Source organism: Homalodisca vitripennis, chromosome 4 (genome assembly GCF_021130785.1).
Source record: "Homalodisca vitripennis isolate AUS2020 chromosome 4, UT_GWSS_2.1, whole genome shotgun sequence".
Classification (NCBI taxonomy): Eukaryota; Metazoa; Arthropoda; class Insecta; order Hemiptera; family Cicadellidae; genus Homalodisca; species Homalodisca vitripennis.
Window position 1 is genome coordinate 76,170,539 of NC_060210.1, and position 20,599 is coordinate 76,191,137.

The window sequence follows — 20,599 nt, forward strand, 5'->3', positions numbered from 1 at the left end:
TGACGTAAGTATTTCCAGTGCACGCTCAATAACTGTTTGCTGATTCACGGTTTGTGCGAGGATGAAGATTTTTAAGGTTATTTGGATTATTTTACAATGATACAGTATGTTTTATTATTTGTAAAGTAATTTTGTGTGCAGTGAATAAAAATATTTCAATTTCCTAGGAAACAAGAAAATTAAGTACTGTCAGGTCAGCTGTCCAGTAAAATCATAAAAAGATTTCTCATATTTTATTCTTGAGCGTATTATTTTAGATAAATGTATGAAAATGTTTATTTATGTAATAAACAGTTTCATATTTTAGGTAAAGCATGGTACAGTTAGTTAGTACTTAAAAAATAATAGATTATTGGCTTTCGACAATTTAAAAATTAATTTTTTTTAAATTAACAATTCCATTGCAAATATAGTATTTAATATGTTAAATTAAGACTACTGTAAAGACAGTGATAAAAAATTATTGCTCTATACTTTATGGATTTTGTTTTAGAAAGCTAAAATTTGAAAAAATTAAAATTAGTTCATATTAGTTTTAAAAATCTACCTGTTACACAGTATTGTTCTTATGGTGGCACTTTCTACAAATGTCTGCATAATTTCACTGAAAATGAGCTCCAGAGCCCAAAACTACCACCCATTACAAATTTATTGTTATATAATACCTATGCTATATAATGCAACTTGTTAAAATGATAACTGTCCAAACAAAGACCGAACCAGTTAAAATTTTTTACAAAACTTGATCTTACAAACATCTTGGCTAAGTTTATTGGCCAGCTTGATACGCCATTTTGTTTAAACATTTAAAACATTTTTAACTTTTATATATTTATATCATTGTTGAGTATTAGTATTATTACAAACAAGAAGTCTTGTGTTTAACATAATTGATTACAAATTAAAGAACCATCCTGAAATATTTGGATCCTTTGTTGTTGAACTACATTAAAATCATTCCCAAATATACATAATAAAATTAACGTGTAATGATAAAAATAAATATAATTTAGCTAACTCATAAAAGTAGATTGATCTTATTATTCCAGACGCTGCAATAAAAGGAAGGTGAACTGAACCTAAAATAAAAATTCTATTGAATTGACCTTTCCTACCATAGCTACGTTGTGAGGTATGTTTCTTAAATTTCATATCTTTCAGATTTTTTGTGACTCCTGTGTTTGGATAAAAAGTTATAACTTTAGCCATACATACGAATGTTTAATTTAATTCCTAAATGTAAAATGCATAAATAATAATAACATTTTCTAAAAATAGTTGTATTGAAAAACAGAACAAGTAACGAACAAATAACTTTATTTATAATGTAAAAAATGGATAAAACATCAATTCTAATTTCTTCTCACACAAATATAATAAAAAATTAGAATTAAATATTATTGGAATAATACAGTTCTTAATTTAATTTTAGTCAGAGTGATAGCTTGAATTGTTCTGTTTGATAGTTTTAATAAATTTTTTAAAATATTTAAAAAAATTATAGACCTCACGATTCTTGATTTGCATAACTGTTTTGTTTTATATTGATTTTTCTTATGTGAGATACATATGTAGCTTACAGTATTACTTTGCGTTCTATAAAAATATGTTATTTGGAATTAAATGTAAAAATAATTTATTAAATTAAAAATTAAGTTCATGTGACAGTAAAACTGACAATGCACAAGGACTTATTAAACTAAACGCTAACATTAAAATTATTAGTAACAGTTAACAATCCTATGTCCAATAATTCACAAACAAAGGTAAGGACAAGATGAAGGTTAATATTATCTTAATCATCATCTTGTTGGTTTTCTTCATAAATTAATTTTCTCAATCTGTGTTTGATACTTGAGCCTTGATTTGAATGTAACATCAAAATGATTTTAATTAGACCGATATCTCACTCTCTCAATTTCTTATATTATATTACATTTACAAAATCAAACTTCGCATTTAATTAAAAAAAATAATTTAAATACTTATAATTTATCTACTTAGGTCAAAATTTACAAGAAAGCTAAAAAAAAGAAGAAAAATATTACTTCAAGAAGTTAATAAATATACTATCTCTAAATAATGTTAATCATAACAAGATTTTTGTATCAGTGTTACAGAAAAATCAAGGCAAGGCACAAATATTTCTACCATTAAAAGTTTGAAGCACCCGCGTAACATCCGACTAACCTGTCTTTCTTCCGTATTGGATGGAGAATTTGCCACTTCAGTCTCCGTGATCGGTCGAGGGTTTCTCTTTCTCATCCTGTCAGCTTCTCTGGAAAACCTCATTTCAACATCAATTCTCCTGGCTTCAAGGTTCTCTCGTAGTTCTTGTCTTGACCTCTGCAGGACGATATCTCCCTCAGTCCGTTCTCGTCTAGGCCTTGTGGGCTGCCACTCCCCACCACCGCCACTACCGCTCAGGTTAAAGTCTGTCAGGATAGGCTCACTGGGTTTGGGACCAGAGTACTTATTGGCTAAACCGGCAACGTCCGAACCCCGCCTTGAACTTGAATTGAATGGGTTTTGACGAATGTTTTTAGTCTCTAAAAACACTGCTGAGTGTCTCACAGAAGGCACAAAGAAGTCTGAATTTTCTCTACGAAATACTCGAAAACCGTCAGAACCATTTCTCTTATGTCCACTATCGGAGCTCTTTTTGGTCTTTTCATCCTGTTTGGCCTCAGCATCCCCTTTCATACGATCGAGACGCTGCAATATGTGTGACAAATCCCACTTCTTGAGTAACGACTCTTCTTCCTGCTTCTGTTTCTAGTGCATACAGTAACAAGTGCATACAGATACAGGTAACACATACAAGCACGCACAAGCACACTAACAGACATCGGTGGTTAGCTGCTATGTACACATCGATTACGTTACATTAGTCAAATTATTTTACTGCGCTATGGGTTTGTTGAACTAATACTATTATTTTATCATTTAAATTAAACATGAACAACAAGAATGTCATTATATTGTTCAAATGAAATAACACAATTAAATCAGACACCAAGCACATAACTAATGAATTTTTATGTAATTTGCACAAAAAGCCATTGCACTTACTAAATGACAATGAATGTTAAGGCTGTGAATGTTAAGCTAATACATAAGCTGCACTATTGAAAGTGGTGAAAAGTTACAAATAATGTTCTTTTTCAAATAAAAAAAGCAAAAGAAACCCAATTGAACCAAAATCGACACAGATTATTACTGCAGTTAAGAACCACTTTAAATTCACTTACTTTATACTAAATACTGCATGTTCTACTTCTAATTTAGTTACTTGAGATGAAATGAAATTTGAAAATAAAGATCTAGAGACCACAACCGATGTAACCGAGTTAATGCCCTCGAAGCCAACCACCAAAGCCGTTCTGTTACAATAATGAACTAAGAAAGTGAGGACAGGGAGGATGTTGTAAGATGAGGGAGAACTTACCCTGCGCATGACCAGTGTGCGGTCTCCACTCTCTTCCTCGTCAGGAGTAGGAGGCAGTGGTCTGTTGGGAGCTCCACCACTTGTTACTGGACCTAACATATCATCATAGTGATACTAAGTGCTACAAACCCATTACCTAACTTTATCATTATTAAGATTAAATGGAATACTAATTAGTGCTATCCAGAATGTTTAACGAATAGTAAGAGCCATTTTTGAATGGTAAGGAACATTTAGTGTGAAGTAAAACAGAATTGTCGAGAATTTATGTATTTATAATTTCTTCATATGTAGTTCCTGACATTTTTATCAATTTATTATATTGAAAAAATCTTTAAAAATACCTTTATAAAAGTCACTGACCAAAAGATATACCAATGGTTAACTGCATTTTTGACATAATCATGATTGTCAGGTGGACACTCAGTCCGGTTGTCAGGTGGGAGTTGACATAATCATATAAGGTGGGTACTACAATGTACTGTTCCAAGCTAGACACATTTCCTGACCTGACCTGACCTGACCTTGGGTATTAGTGAGGATGAGAATTTGTCCAACTCAATATCCACCATTTTATGTTTTAAAATTACTTGATGCATGTTCTAAACATTTCATTACAACCACGCATTTTACAAATTTGGGGATATTTTCAACTGGTTTTATGATTCTTGTGCATAGGAAGCTGATGACAGATCCCACTTCTCACTCTGTATGACAGGTAATGAACGAGAAGACAAACAATAAATGCAACTGCTGGTGCTGATATGGTACCGGTACAAAGCTGAGATAAGAAAGCATTCTGCAAGTATGAAATGGTGATTGCCACGCTACTGCAGAAGCTAATCGAAAAGGTACTTATTTTTTATACAACCCTAGCAAAATAGTATCTATAAAAGAACTCATAAAAAAAGTTGAAATAATTTTGTTTAATGTTATTTATTGTCTAAAAACATAAATTTAGGTAGGCGGTATGGTTCTACAAATAGTTTGATGAACTAATTACATTTTTATTTGTGTTTGCTTTCCTTACACAACTTGAAATATACAGGGTGATTCGGTTAGTGTTACCGGCACTTTCTGAGCTGATTGTACTATAAAAAATAAAGAAAAAAGTTCATATAAACATGGGTCCGGAAATGCTTCCTTACTGGGTTATGGCCAATTGAAGATTTCACCAAAAATTGTGTGCAGGAGGTCAAATGATGATTTGCCGCGTGTTTATGAAGAGATATTTATAGGCGAATGCAACTTTTTCTAACGGATTTTTAGATGAGAAATTGAATAAAGTTCATCTCATAGCTGTATCTCATTTAGTTTTTTTGTTATACTACAAAAAACAGAAATAAAATAATTTTGAAAACACTTTTTTAAGGTTTAACGGACAATTATTTTGTTAAATAGGCATTGAAGACCCACATTTTTACAAAGAAACTTGCAGAAAATTTAATTCTGAATAAAATTATGTGCCACACGGCTATTAACAGCGAAGTATTAGTTTCTGGAATTTAATTTTACAACAAACATTCTACCAAGCAAGAAATACGTATTTAGTAAATAAACACCGTAATGTAATGATATAAGGTACACAAATAATTGATTAGCATACAATTGTAAATACGATTATAATAGATTAATGCTCAACTAAAAAACAATAATACTATTACTTTTTAGGACTATCCAAATGGTTACATCATGTACCTACATATCTTTGTCACGTTAGCTTTACAGAAGGTAAATTATGTTTTTATAAGTTGGTATCACAAATCAGCTGTTCAACAATACACTGCAATTTATTGAGGAATCCAAATTATTTGTTACCAATTCTGTACTAGTTTAATGAGTGCAATTTAATACAATTAATTTACTACTCGTTTGTTAGTGAAGTGTATTTTAAAGTAACTTACTATCACAAATGCAATGCCTTTGTTATTTACAACGGAAGAATATGCCGACATGGTATTTGTCTTAGGCGTTTGTGACGGAAATGCAACCGCTGCTACTGCAGAATACCGAAGACGATTTCCTAATCGCAGAGTTCCAAACCCAAAAACGATCAGTGGATCATTTCGTACCCTAAGAGTAACAGGTAAACTTCCTAGTATTAATAATTATCGGGATCGCCCTGCCCAGAATAATGTAGATATGGAAGAGGCTATAATCATGGCTACTGAACGCAGTCCTGGTGTCAGTACACGGCGTCTTTCTAGGCGATTCGCAGTGTCTCAGTCTGAAGTATGGAGAACTTTGCGCAAAAATAGCATGTTCCCTTACCATAAACAACAAGTTCAAAGTATTCAACCAACAGATCCTCCTCTTCGATTGGAATTTTGCAACTGGTTAATTAGAAACCGTCAACATCATAGAACCATTTTATTCACTGATGAAGCTCAATTTACCCAAGATGGCGTCAACAACCTTCACAATGAACACACTTGGGCAGAGGGAAATCCACATAGTACAATCGTGCGCAACTTTCAACACAGATTTAGTGTAAATGTATGGTGTGGACTCATTCATGATCGATTAATAGGACCATTCATTCTCCGAGGACATCTAAATTCCCGCATGTACCTAGAATTCCTTACAGAACAACTACCACTATTATTAGAAGATGTTCCATTAGCAGCAAGGTGCACTATTATTTATCAACATGATGGTGCCCCTGCCCACTTTTCCCATAATGTAACAATGCACTTAAACGAGCAGTTTCCCGGGCGATGGATTGGTCGCGGTGGACCACACACTTGGCCACCAAGATCACCAGATCTAACTCCATTAGATTTCTGTATATGGGGTTGGATGAAGAACCTGGTGTACCAGGAAAAAGTAAATACACGTGAAGAGTTAATAAATCGAATTGAAAATGCCGTCGCACAAATCAAAAACAATCGTGCAGCGTTGCGGAGGATAACTCGATCAATCAGAAAGCGAGCTGCTAAGTGTATTGAAGTACAAGGACTGATTTTTGAACACCTGTTATGAAAGTGGTACGTAGTATTATAAGCTTTAGATGAAAAACAATAATTTATTTAAAACTTAATTTAAATTGCATCCTAATAAATCTTATGTGTAGGCTACTCTATGTCATTAAAATGCGGTTTTCCTTTGCTTTGGAATTTCTTGCTTGGTAGAATGTTTGTTGTAAAATTAAATTCCAGAAACTAATACTTCGCTGTTAATAGCCGTGTGGCACATAATTTTATTCAGAATTAAATTTTCTGCAAGTTTCTTTGTAAAAATGTGGGTCTTCAATGCCTATTTAACAAAATAATTGTCCGTTAAACCTTAAAAAAGTGTTTTCAAAATTATTTTATTTCTGTTTTTTGTAGTATAACAAAAAAACTAAATGAGATACAGCTATGAGATGAACTTTATTCAATTTCTTATCTAAAAATCTGTTAGAAAAAGTTGCATTCGCCTATAAATATCTCTTCATAAACACGCGGCAAATCATCATTTGACCATCTGCACACAATTTTTGGTGAAATCTTCAATTGGCCATAACCCAGTAAGGAAGCATTTCCGGACCCATGTTTATATGAACTTTTTTCTTTATTTTTTATAGTACAATCAGCTCAGAAAGTGCCGGTAACACTAACCGAATCACCCTGTATACTGATGCTCATAATACATTTCCCTTCTCAAATAAACTAAATATGTACCCCTTAACTATACAAAGTATACACTAAAAAAAAGTATAAAACTAAATAGGTGTGAACAAGAAAATATATTTTAAAGTTTCCAGATATAGTGAACACTTTGAAAAATTACTAACATCAACAATTTAGGAAGGTGAAAGAAATGGAGTACAATAGAACTCTGAAAGGCTTATTTAAAAAATTGCATTTTGTAGCCTATTATAAATTAGAATAATATAGGATCAGGTGATCAAATGATTACTATGCTGATGACTAGTGTCCAGCTAAGATCACACTCACATTAACTTCATTAGGTCATGAATCATTTTTCAGTTTATTTTGGTTTGAAAATTCAATTTAATAATGATAATAATCTTGTATAATCCAACACAATTCTGGCTCTGTATGTGTCCGATTTTCGAGTCTACTGTTATCCTAAGTCAGCCATTAGTAACATAAAAATTCAGAGTAGAGTAACCAAGATAGTTGGATTTAAATACAAGTAGTTTATAAAATAATAAATAAACAATGGCAATTAATATGAACATGTGAAGCACTTCAAAGGTAACATTTCTGAAAAAACTTTGGTCAGCTCAGTCCTTGAATTAAATGTAACAAGATGAAAAGTTGTTTTAAAATAAACACTTTTTAGATTGCAACATTTTTTTCCAAAATGCAATTTGATTAATAATGGCTACCTCTAATGTATGCTATACTTTTAAACTAAAACTCTAGAAAGTGTACTTTTTAATTACAAAATGTTTTTTTGAAAAGTAACTCACGACCTCAGTTAAACATTTCTTAAATACAGTGAAAACTCATATCAGGCCCTGTGATATTTGACCTGGTAACATACAATATAACATTTTGTAACTGTAAGCTTTGCGGGCAAGGAATGGCACATATGTAGGCCAAAAAAAGGTAGAAAAAAGGTGAGGGAGGGGTGTGGGCTTAGATTTCCCTTTCATTTAAACAACCTCACCCAAAAATGTTTACTAGAAAATTTAGTTTACTATATATACCTAATTTGTTAGAATATTAGAATAAAATATATTGGCTCAAAAATGCTATTAATTTACCCTGGCATTTTCAAACAAGTTTGAACAATTATATTCAAACAAGTTTGCATAAAATAAATAATATAGAAGATTCCTTTAGTGTATTTACAAAACTATTTATATCTTCATATTTCTTATTAAATGGGGAAGTTTTATATATTTTTATTTCCTTCAAAACATTTTTTTGAAACTAAGTTTATTTCTCATGTGTAAATGATTTTTAGGGTTCTCATTTATTTTTATTTTGCTTTACATGAGAGTAATCTACATTTTCTGAAAAGAAAACATATGTAACACAATGTAAAATGAGAAAAAATCTTGTAAGTATTCACCATTGCACATATTTAGGGTTAAATTGTTATGGCCTCTTGCACAGCTATACTAAATTTAAAAAATTATAAAATCAATCTGTTCCAACACAACATTTTATTTTTAAGAACAGGGATGTATTTTTTAATGTATTATACTTAATAAAAGACGAGAAAATTATAAAGTAATGCCATATTATTTTGCAAATACTTTTTTAATAAAATAAATAGATCTAAATATCAACAAATCACCTCCCTTACAAGACCAAACAAACACAAACCAATTATTAAAAAATAATTAATATTTTCTTGAAACAATGTAAAAGTGTTAGACGTTAACTTTAGAATTACTAAATAGTACAGCTGTAATTACCTTTTGTCTCATGGATTAGTGCACTTTGGGCTGCGTCAACAGGCCTGTATGGGGAAAATTCCGGGCTGCATGTTAACATATATTGCACACTCAATAGAATTACATAAAATAAACATTATAAATTAACAAAACTTATTTAAATATTGATTTGATAAAAAGCATGCCATGTTATAAGAAGAGGACTATATCATTTTCATCCTATAAAGATTTTATTCTAAAGGTTAAATTAAGATCTAGAACTTACATTATTACTCATGCTATAGTTAATTTTCATACACAATATTTTTGCAAAAAGTTATCAACTAATCCTCCAAATACATGATTTCTTTAAAACATACTATTGTCTGCTGCAGTTATATTTTCTACGATTTTATCAGAGTGATTCTATATTGTAAAAGTGTGGCAATCACATGAAAACACTACAACACATGTTTGAATGAGAATTGTGAACAAAACTCACAGTGGCTTGGGAGGATCACTGGCCAGCAGAGTGCCATCATTGGCCTGTCTCCCTGGGCCCGCTCCACCCTCCTCCTCCTCCTCCTCGCTGTCATCACTGTCCGAATCCAATATACTGGTCGTTGGAGGCTTGGTGGCTCCGTTCTGTCGACTGCTTGCGACTGCTGGTGCCGCTGGCCGTACGCCTAATTCATTCAGCTGCGCTGCTAGCATGTCCAGATCCTGCAACCAAACAAATTAACTTTCACCCATGCAGTTCAAAAGGATGTAGAAACTGCTTGTTTTGTTCAAGCTGTGTCTAGTTGCTTCTTAACTGAGCGTATGACTCTTGTTCTAAAAATTTGTTGCTGATTTATATTCCTACAACCCTTTAGTTGTCCTATTATTTGTTTTAATAATGACCCATTTATTCCTTATTTTGGTATCAATTTTCATTTAGAAAACTGAAACATAAACAAAGACATTAATATAAAGACTTATTTGCGAATGTTGAGTTTAGCTCCAGTTCACCTTCCTCATTAAGTGCATTGTTTTGAATCAAGACACCTGACTACAAAATATAGTGAATATGCAATCTAGGTGAAGAGGTTCTCATTGTCTTATCAGGTGCACAACTGATGTCAGGTAATACACTTAGGAGGAATGTGAACTGGAACTAAACTCAACATTCACATTGAATCAACACTTCCTACCTTAGCTACGTTATGTATAGACTTATTCATTTAAATATTTAAAAATTATAAAGTTGATATTTACTTTGACATATAAACAGATGATAAAATCCACTTAAACTTCAACAACACTAATCTTGAGAATAGTTAATTTTCTTCATAGTAAATGAATGTATTATGAGAAGTCGGGAGGTCAAAAATCACTGTTTGGGTTTTTTATTAAAAATTGTTCTGTATTTAATATAAGACTATTTCCATCTAAATCCGTGAAGCAGTTATTTTATTACAACTGTTTTTGTAAATACTATACAGACTTTAATTGTAAGAGTTGCAGCGATGTGGACATCATACATTTTAAAATATTAGGTAATATATTAAAATAGTTGCAATCCATAGATATCCAAAATGTGAAAATCAACACCTTGACGCTTTTAAAACACAAAGATTCTTATAGCAATTGATTTTCTATATTAGAAATATGTCCTAAGAAAGATTCGATCATCAGCCATGCTACAGTTTTGTGGAAGTCAAGATGGATAGGTATCTATAAAAAAAGAGGTGAAAAAACAAGGATGATTAAATGTCCGTCTTTATGAAAATGGTCAACTTTAATTTTTATTATGTGCCTGACAATTAGTTTCAGTGTCAAATTATGATCTGATATTTTTAAGTATTTCTATCATTTCAGCACCTATCAAAACTAGCATGGGAGACAATATTTCTCAAGAGAAATTATCCATAAATTTTGTAAAAAACTAAAACCCTGGATTGTGCATGTATGCAATTCAATTGTATTCTTGGATTATTATATAAATACATACTATTGTATATATTTTTAATTTAATTTTATAAATCAAGTGAAAAATCACATTTTGAGTTTTTTACACATTTGGTAATAAAAATACTTCTTTTGACACAGTCTGAAAAAAGAAAAGCCTCATGTACTGATTTGTTATATGGACCAAATTGCAAATAAAGGTGCTTTACAAAGACATTACCTGATGTAGCTACACAACTATGTGCATATTAGTATGTTGCAATTTAAGTGCTTGGTATAAAGGCAAATTAATTCAAACAGCCCACGTTGTTTCCAGTAGTATACCTCAGTTTCAATGTTTATTACAGAAAATACAAACTCTCCTTCCTGACTAAAATTACAACCTAATGTATACATTACAAGAACTATAGGAATGTCAAGACATTATACATTAAAATAACAGAATAATCCAAAAGCGCTTCACTTTTGAATTAACACAAAATATCATTTCCCACTAAATTTATGTTAAAATTTAATACGATAAGATTGAGTAGTAAATTTAATATTTATTTTTACAAAATTGTCAAATTTACCACAGAATTACATTTTTTAATTCAAAGCAGCTCCTGATATTATTATTTACAAAAACATGCAAAATATTGTAAGTAAATTAAAAATATGTAATATTGTGTTTTTTTACAGTTTTTCAAAACAAAAATGTTTTAATAGAAATCAACACATTATTTATTTTATAAATAATATTTACAAATAAATTAGATATATTAACCTTTTTAATAGCAAAGGATCACTGTCAGTTATACTACTAAACATGCTGGAATCGCTAACATAAGCGTTACAATTTTAATATAGTACGCTTTTCATCGTACAGCATTCTGACTAATATGTTTATAATCCAAAAATCAACCTGGTTTCTTTCACTCTTTTTCTGCCTTTATTTCATTAGTTTTAATCTGCACACAATTCATTTTAAGAAAAACAGAACACTAAAATATTAGGGAGCAAAATACATTTTATTAATTGTATTTTTTTTGAATTGGCACCTTTTTAACCATCTAAAAAGTATGAAATGTAATGAATGGAAAAACTAATTAAATTGTAATATAAATTTGTATTTCAGCATAATTATAAAAACTAATTCCAAAATTATCAATTATATTAAAACAAAAATAACTTAAAACTCTTACCTCAGGTCTTCTTGGAGGCAGCTACAGGGGGGAACATGAAAAAAAAAACAACAGAAGGTGAACAAGCAGTGAAGAGATACAGAAGGAAAACTCGTGTCAAACAAAGGCTAAGGAGTTCTGGATTCAACAAAGGCATTTAAATTTATCGAAAACAATTATACTAGGATTACATGTATTTTTACTTCTTTAACACAATATGATGCGTCACCCAAAAACTTATGAGAAAGCCATGAATAAATGAATAAAGTATTTTAAAAATACAATATTAAAAATGTCAAAAATTGCAAGTGGCCACAGAAAACAACAGATTTTAAAAGACTTTTGATTCCTTACACTTATCGAATACCAAAATATTATTCCTGTCACACTGTGTTTTATCATCTTCACTGATTTTAAAAATATGTCAAAACGTATACAATCATACAATGTTTAATCTGTTGATAAGACATTTCTTAGCATATAGACAATATAGTAAAATGTTAGATGTCATAAAGGTAAAATCTGCAATAAGGACATCAAAGAATATGATTGGAATGTTTTGAATCATGAGCCGAAAATTGACCGCCTTTTTGGGTCTAAATATTTTATTTGCTCCCTTTACAAATGTTCTATTTAGCATGCTTATAGTACAGTACATTTTAATTACTGCAGCTCCAAGCAAAGGACTTGCTGTATTTCATAAAATACTATTCAAATTTTGATTTGTATATACAAATTCTAAAACACTTCAAAACTTAATGAGCCAAAAGGTTTCCTCTATTTTTACTTTGAAATAAAACAAAAACATGCGTATTCTTAAAATAAATTGCCTGTATATATTACTGAAAACATAAATTCCAAACAAAAATAATTTTAAAACACACATGAGACTGACATTCTCTGGTTTATGTTTTTAATTGTCCAGAAACACAAAATACTGCTTATTATTAGTGTGGTTTGCTACAGGTATGGCATGCTAACAGTAATTCTGTTACAATTATAACCTATGTTGAATCCAAAATAGAATTTCGAGTTAAGATGAGGAAAGGAGGTTATAGCAAAGAAGGTCAGCTTAACGCACTTTAAACAAAACAGTACAATAGAAATAAAACACTATTATAAAATTAAAAGGGTGGACTACATCAAACTACTTTTTCAAGACATAAAAACTACTTACAGTACCTAAACAAATCAATTGAAATGAACTATCCTTTAATAGTTACAAATAATGTGAAGACTTTTTAGTTTTAAAAAGTCTTCTTTTAAATAATATATAATGACTAATAAAACATACCTACATTCAAGAAGAACTTTTAACAATTTTATATAGCCCATAAAAACCCTCTTTAAAATGAGCTATCTCTCAGCTCTCTAGCACTTATAGAACTATAGTTATATCAGATTTTAAATTTAAGCGCACATTAAAAACCCTGCATTTTATGATTTTTGAAAATTTGTAACTAAACAACTATGAGGGATAGAATTTTTTCAAATTATATTTTAGTTCAGGATCACAGAGATTATAAATACACAAAGTTTCAACCAAATCTGAGATGGTCAGGTTGAGTGCATTGTTGGTTTGACATGGAATGACCCAGCCATGAAAATGGTTTTAGTAACAGCATTTTTTTGGAGAGGAATATTTTTTTCATATACTTTGTTTTACCTTGAATTAAAATCAATATACAGTAAAATCATTAACCAACCTCTGATCGTCCGAATTACCAACTACGCAGATCGCTTTGAGAAATAAATTTTATCACATAGCAGTGATTTGTTTTTCCCCATACTAAATGTCAGTGGCACATGTTGTTACCCAAACCACCTAGAGTACGGATCCAGGAGATGACGAAATTGTTAATGAACTGGATAGAGATCCATGAGTAAGTAAAGGATTTGCATGACTTCATACAATTAAAATGAATTAGGAGTGACAGACAGTTTAATTATTTAAAAACTCCTTACGGTCTAGACCAGACACAAGATATAAAGAAACAAACAACTGAGAAAAAACAAATATTTGTATTGAAATATTCAAACAGCTATGTTTTAATCACGACAAATATTTTCTCCAAAATGGTATAAAAGTACAATATGACTATGACTGAATAGATCTGAACTATCTTTGATCATTAAATATCTTAAATATTTGTAAACATTTTTTTATATTTTTACCTGAAAAATGTACAACATTTTCAGCTACCATAAAACCATCCGGATTGCTTCTGACTGCAATTCATTCAGATAATTGGGAATTCCACTGTATACATGTTTACAGATAAGCAGAATTTGTACGAATTTATTCATGAAAAAATTAATCAGTAAAATTAGATTCCTTAGTACAAATTCTCTGTTGAGTTATTGTGTTGCTATATACGGTAAGAATGGACATTGCATGACACTGACAAACGGCTCAGCACAGTGCAATTTGGATGAACATTAGCAGGGTCAACAGAAACACAAACCAACATGGCTGCATCTTGACAAAACACAAACCTTAGTAAAAGCAAATATGTATAACTAAACGCAATATGAAAAAAGATAAAGTTGAAAAAGCATGAATGTATATGGCAGAAAAAATACGTGGTTCACCGTGATTTGAACAATTGCTGCACAAACATACAAAACTTGACTAGTAACAAACAATATCATGGTACAGCCAAATCATAACTAAAAGAAGCCCAACAACCATGGCACCAAGAGCATTACAAGACTTTAGAAGGTAAATCAGTGTACAAACCGCTAGTAGACACATCTGACTAAATTTAATTTGAAACATGAGCTGTTATGAGGAAAGTTTCATCTGAAAGGGACTTTCCTGTGATCTAAACTTATTCAGTAATTATAAATATGTTTATTATTTTTCGTGCACCTGACACTATTATTTCAGAGACTGTCTATGAAAGAATGAAATGTTTCAAAATTACTTCCACTCTTGTTGCTACCTATAACCATTGTAGATCTTGCCATATATTTTAGCTATGGTGGCAGGCAAATTTTGGCTGATTTGTAAAAGTTTCTTTGGACTGCTTTGAGATATTTTGTTTTCATTCAAAGTATAAAAGGTTTTTTTAACATTGCAATGAAGAAATTACAGCATTTGGTTATGCTATGAAAGAGACTGAAATTCCTCATAAAATATATATAAGAAAATACTTTAGTGATAACATTTTTGTAAAACAAAACCCTTGGGATTCCTTAGTTCCTAGCAATATCTTTTTCCATAAATTGTTAGCCAATATTATGACAAGTATGTTTATAAGTAACAAACTGTAAATCATTTTATAGAAACATAAAATAGAAACTGCAAATTTATAAAACAAGATTTTTTACTGGCCAATAAATATAGAGTTTTACATATTACCTTAGCACTTATATAGTACAGCAAGTATGGGTAATATTTTTGATTGTCATTTACTAAAAAACTATACAAGTACAATTTTAAAATCCGTAAATTTACTAATTCTTCAGAAAAAATGTAATAACAAAATGGTTGTTGCACTTAAAATTGAGCTATTGCTGTTTACGCTTACTCGACTCAAGTAGGCTTCTGTTGCGAGTGAGTTGTTAACCATTTATAGACACAATAAAAATCTATCTTACTGTACTATTATCGCCCGTCATTATTATTTTTGGTCGAGGTGTAGTGATATACTGATTTGTTACTGCTTAATAGTGTTACAGTCTTGTGCTTTCATTGCATCATAACCTTACTACAACATAGTACAAAATTAAAACGAATATACAAGCAAAATTTTGTTTAACTTTTAATTTTGTGCATTGCATCAAAACCTGACCTGTATTTGTAATAAATATTATTATCATACCAAATTACAATGTCAATTAATTTCAGGTATTTATAATGAAAATACTTTAAGGCTTTATCACTCATCAATTTAGAATGTATAAAATTGTGTGTATACACAGTGTACTAGCAAACAAATTATTATTAATCTTTTTTTTTATTGATATTACTTGGCCTACTAAATTAGGAGTACAAGTATTTCTCACCATAGGCTTGAAGACATGCGAGTTGCGCTGCTGCTGAGATGGGGGTTGAGCTTGTGTGGGCGGAGTAGGTTTCTGTTGCCTATCCTCTCTTGGGGGTGGAGGGAGGGGCCGTGATGGTGGGTGAGGGTCAGGGACAACTGTTAAATAACATTTTGATTCAATGACAGATCGTCAGGTTATACTATTATATAATCTCAATAATTAAACCATCAAAACATAAAAAAGATATTTAGCTTTTAGAGGGTTGAAAACTCTTTGTTACTAATATTAAACATCAAATCCAGTGGCGACTCAATTGATGCTGGATATTGCATGTTTCAATATCACATGTACAATAATATAATACAATAGAGTTTTGTTGTTATTACTTTCGTCCTTGATATTTTTTTATTAAATATTTCACAAACATATTTAGAGAGTTAGAAGTCCAAAATTTGTTTATCAAAATCTCTTTGTCGTAGCCAATAGTCTAAATTTACTAGATACCATCCAAAGGTTTTAAATATTGTTTTATATTATTGAAATGTTTAGTGCATGTATATAAAAATATACTGTAACTGAGTATCACCTGATTATCATTAGACATAGAATTAAAAAAAAAATACAACAAATAACTTTCAGTCAAATTACATGCACTCAGTTTGAAATTTGTTACAGTACATGCCACTTAAACAACAATAGTGATTTATACACAACTGGAATTACACAAGTGAATATTGCTGATATTCAGTTTTATTCTATTAGAAATGGTCTGATAAGGAAAATATTAATTATAATTTGTTAGAAACGGAAAATTTTTGATCCAAAACAAAAGTTTTGATTCAGTTTTAGCATTACTGCATTACATAATTAATTATGTTGATCACTTAAACATAAGTTGCCATTCTGAGTTTTCAAATGCTAATTAGTAGTAGAGTTCACAACAATTCCAATATGGAGTGTGTATGTTTTCTCTCACCAATAAGTCGCTGAGGAGGTATGGGAGGTCGAGCAGGTGGCCCAGGCTCAGGGATCTCCTCCCTGTCGCCTTTGTCGCGGCCATGTTTGGTTTCCTTAGTCTCATTCTGTGTCAATGTTCTACCCTCCTGTACAAATTACCAAACAAAATTAAATTCAAATAAAATATTTTTGTATTTGGAACTAAATAGCAGTTCTAGGTGTTTTGTTGTATTTATTCAAACAATTGATTTTAATCGTGTTTAATGTAGATACCAGAAACTGTAAACAACTAGATATCATGAAAAGTTTATGACCTGTATCTGTTGAAAGTTCCTGCGTAACGTGTTGTCGCCGGGGGCCTGTACTATACTGCTGGGCTCTCCTGCTAGAGCTGGTTCCTCCTCCTCGTTCTCACTGCCACTGTACCGATAGTCCTCTCGTTCTATTACAGACGAGAAAATCATATGAAATCTTCAACCAACCCATCTTGTCTGTTTTAATCACAGACTTTAGATCAACAAAACGTTTGCTATCTTACAATATTTTATAGCACTGATAATGAAATGAGATAAACACACTAAGTACGAGTACTGTAAATACTACTGTGACCATATGGCTACACTGTATTGATTTCTACACTTTCAGCTTAGGAAATAATATAATATAATGTTCAATTTAAATCTTAACTCAATACACTGTTAACCCTTAAAGCGCCGTAAGCGCATATGCGCGCGAGGATCGACCTTGCTCTGAACGCCGTAAGCGCGTAGACGCGCAATATACTTGTTTTTACTATTTTGCACTGTTAGTTCAGAGTTTGTCCGCTAGACTGTGAGGGGTGTATGTTACAGTAGTGTACAGGGGCTGTGCCACATCACGTGACAATCTTTGTGTTTAACGATCGATACTGAACCGGTTTTTGTTGAACAGCTGGCAGTTTGGTAGTATTGCTCAACGCCGCAAGCGCATTTATGCGTACGTCACTGCCTCGCCGCGCGCCGGGCAGCTCTTGTGTTCTTCTTCATATCCTGTTGAAGCAGTGCGAATAGTTGATCGGTAAACTACTGTGTAGTTTTATGTGTTATATGACCATCTTTTTATGAAAGTTATATATTTATAAACTTTTGAAATAAACAGTTTCTTGAATGGCGATAAAAGTCTTTTTTTCCTCGTAGAAATATTTTTACTCCTTATATTTATAATTATGTATTTTAGCTCTTGTTCCGAAATTCTACATTTATGATTATTTTTTTTATTTAGGCTTGTTTTTACTCCAATAAGTGTTACAATATTTTATTTACTTCTATAAACATCTGAAAACCATTTTGTAATTATTATAAAAATAACACCCGTTAGAGGACTAAGAATTTGGAAAATATTTGGTTTTCAAATTTTTGACATGTAAATTTAATTTTTTTATTATAACTTTGTATTAAATATGAAATATACTTATTTTCTAGTTCTATTCTAGTACATATAAGCACGCAATGTCATCATCGATATACATAATAATAAAAGGAAACAGTAAGCATTGGGTAAAATTTATAAAGGAGCTGGAACGCTACATAGTAAATCATGTGTATTTTGGGCAATAAATATGATAAAAGATATTTTTTTGCAGTTTCTGTTTTATTTTGTTACCTAAAAAAAGAAATTAAAATTAGCGTTGAGAAAATCTAATTTTAATTTTTTATAATAAATGAGCGCTAATCCAGAGTTTAGCTGAAACTGTTTGGCGCTTTAAGGGTTAATATTGTAACCTGATGAGTACTGACGGTTATAACCGTCAACCTACCTAGATAATGATAAATTTGCTTTCTCTAGTAGTAGAATAAGCAAATTTATGATTAGTGGACTCCAGGAAGCGAAGAGAACAAAAGGGCAAAATAATGCAATACTTGTACCTTCTAGGTATTACTGAACATCTATTTTTAGAATTTTGACAGTAAGATAAGTTTTGAAACATGGGTACATGCAAAGTGCTCACATGCACAGTGCAAAGTGCTCTGTGTGTACATTTAGTGCACTCATAAGTAGTTTCTTTTCTTTTAAAATTACTCATATTGTATTTGAGCGCGCAAAGCAGTTTTGATTTTTTTTAATTGTAATTCTGTTACTAGGAGCCAGCACATGAGTGTATCAATGATCAATAAACCACAAGTACTGAAAATAACCTATAAATTGACTAGGCATGAGAAAATGACAGGACACTTAGCGGCAAAGCTGTGATTATATATTCTGTTGCTAGGAGCCAGAACCTTACAGCAATAAGTACTTTCAACGTATCACAGTCGAAATAATACTTAAAAAAGCCACTAAAAAATGTAAACAGCAGAAGAGAAAAAAAAATAAAAGATTGTCAGTACTAATAGAACCACTTTCAGCCACTCCTTGATACATTAAGCTACTACAGTGATGTCTCTGTGTGATATGATAACTAACCTTTTTCCTGCTTGCGCTTCTTGCAACGATCTATGTGATCCTTGAGCTGGATCCGGACATTGCGCTCGGTTGGTTGGTCCCGGATAAATGGATGCTTCAGAAGCTGCTCTGTGTACGGGCGCTGGTGGTAATCTTTCACGAGTACTGTCTCAATAAAGCCTGAAACACACATCTCTTATTAATATAAATAGTGTTATCCTTCTCAATGAGCATTTCCATATTTAACACTCTTAGTGCCAGAAAGTTTTCCAACGTTCTTATGAAAAATGGCTTGTTTTTTAAAAGGACATGCAAAGAATGCCAGGCCAATTATGCCATTTTGAACAGCTTTTTTAAGAAAATTCAATAATTCTGTTATACGTACAAACAAAAAATTGAGTTTGGGCCTATATAGTGCTTTCCAGAAAGTATACATAGAAAACTAGGAAATTAGGCATATTCTACACTCAATTATAAGTACACACACAAAAATTGAAGCACCTACCTTGAAAAACACAAAAGGTATAACGTTTTTCTTAAAACGTTGCAAAATTGGTATAAATATCAAATTTAACAGTAGGTTGGTATTTCACATGCAGAAACGTTTATCTACACTTGGTATGTTTATCAATGCTTGAAATAGTTTATAAAATAAATAACAAAAGCAATTCACACTACAAAGGTAATTTATTTACAATATATACATTTTTAAATAATTATATATATGTATGTGTGTGTGTGTATAATAAAATAACAAATACATACACACCAAACATGAACAAAATCAATAATTATGTTGCAAAATACAATACAAAATAATAGCTTGTAACCAAATAATTGCAATGACAAGCAATATAGAAGAAACCAGCTAAGTGAACATCATGACAACAATCTATAAAGTATAAATATTTTTTATCTATTTTATCTTGCCTGGATACATTATGTAAGATTGGATTGTATTTGGACGAAAATTATAATCATCCAATTAGAAAACCAGATGTGCTTCTAGGTCGTACGTCTGTACGGTTAGCATAAATCCATCGCGAATTTTGAATTTTCACGGGTTACGTATATTCGAATTTCGATTTTTTTGTGGCGTTATGTTGGTACATATGTCTCTCACTTATGTTGACAATTTCGGCCATTTTGAATGTTCAGTTAATTGTTGACAGCTGCTTTGCTTGCACGTGTTTTGGTTCGTCTTCGATTTTTACCTATTCAAAAATGGAACAAAGAACCTGTATCAAATTTTGTGTGAAAAACGAAATTAAGTGCGCGGATGCATTCCGAATGTTGACTGTAGCATACGGAGAAGCTACTTTGGACAAAAGC

At 31.3% G+C, this 20,599-nt stretch overlaps 1 protein-coding gene across 5 annotated transcripts in view; it reads right to left on the reverse strand.

The window, feature by feature from the left end:
• Positions 1-20,599, reverse strand: part of LOC124359548 (serine/threonine-protein kinase mig-15) — a 111,838-nt gene that overhangs the window by 49,664 nt on the left and 41,575 nt on the right. For 2 of the 5 annotated variants that reach the window (XM_046812383.1, XM_046812380.1), the window contains exons 8-16: positions 19,289-19,447; positions 17,161-17,288; positions 16,866-16,992; positions 15,908-16,044; positions 11,918-11,938; positions 9,286-9,506; positions 8,826-8,890; positions 3,449-3,540; positions 2,191-2,775 (exon numbers count right to left, since the gene is read on the reverse strand). In XM_046812383.1, coding sequence (XP_046668339.1) covers positions 2,191-2,775; positions 3,449-3,540; positions 8,826-8,890; positions 9,286-9,506; positions 11,918-11,938; positions 15,908-16,044; positions 16,866-16,992; positions 17,161-17,288; positions 19,289-19,447 — 1,535 coding nt within the window. The remainder of the gene's footprint in view (positions 1-2,190; positions 2,776-3,448; positions 3,541-8,825; positions 8,891-9,285; positions 9,507-11,917; positions 11,939-15,907; positions 16,045-16,865; positions 16,993-17,160; positions 17,289-19,288; positions 19,448-20,599) is intronic. The other 3 variants (XM_046812382.1, XM_046812381.1, XM_046812384.1) reach the window with 3 other exon arrangements.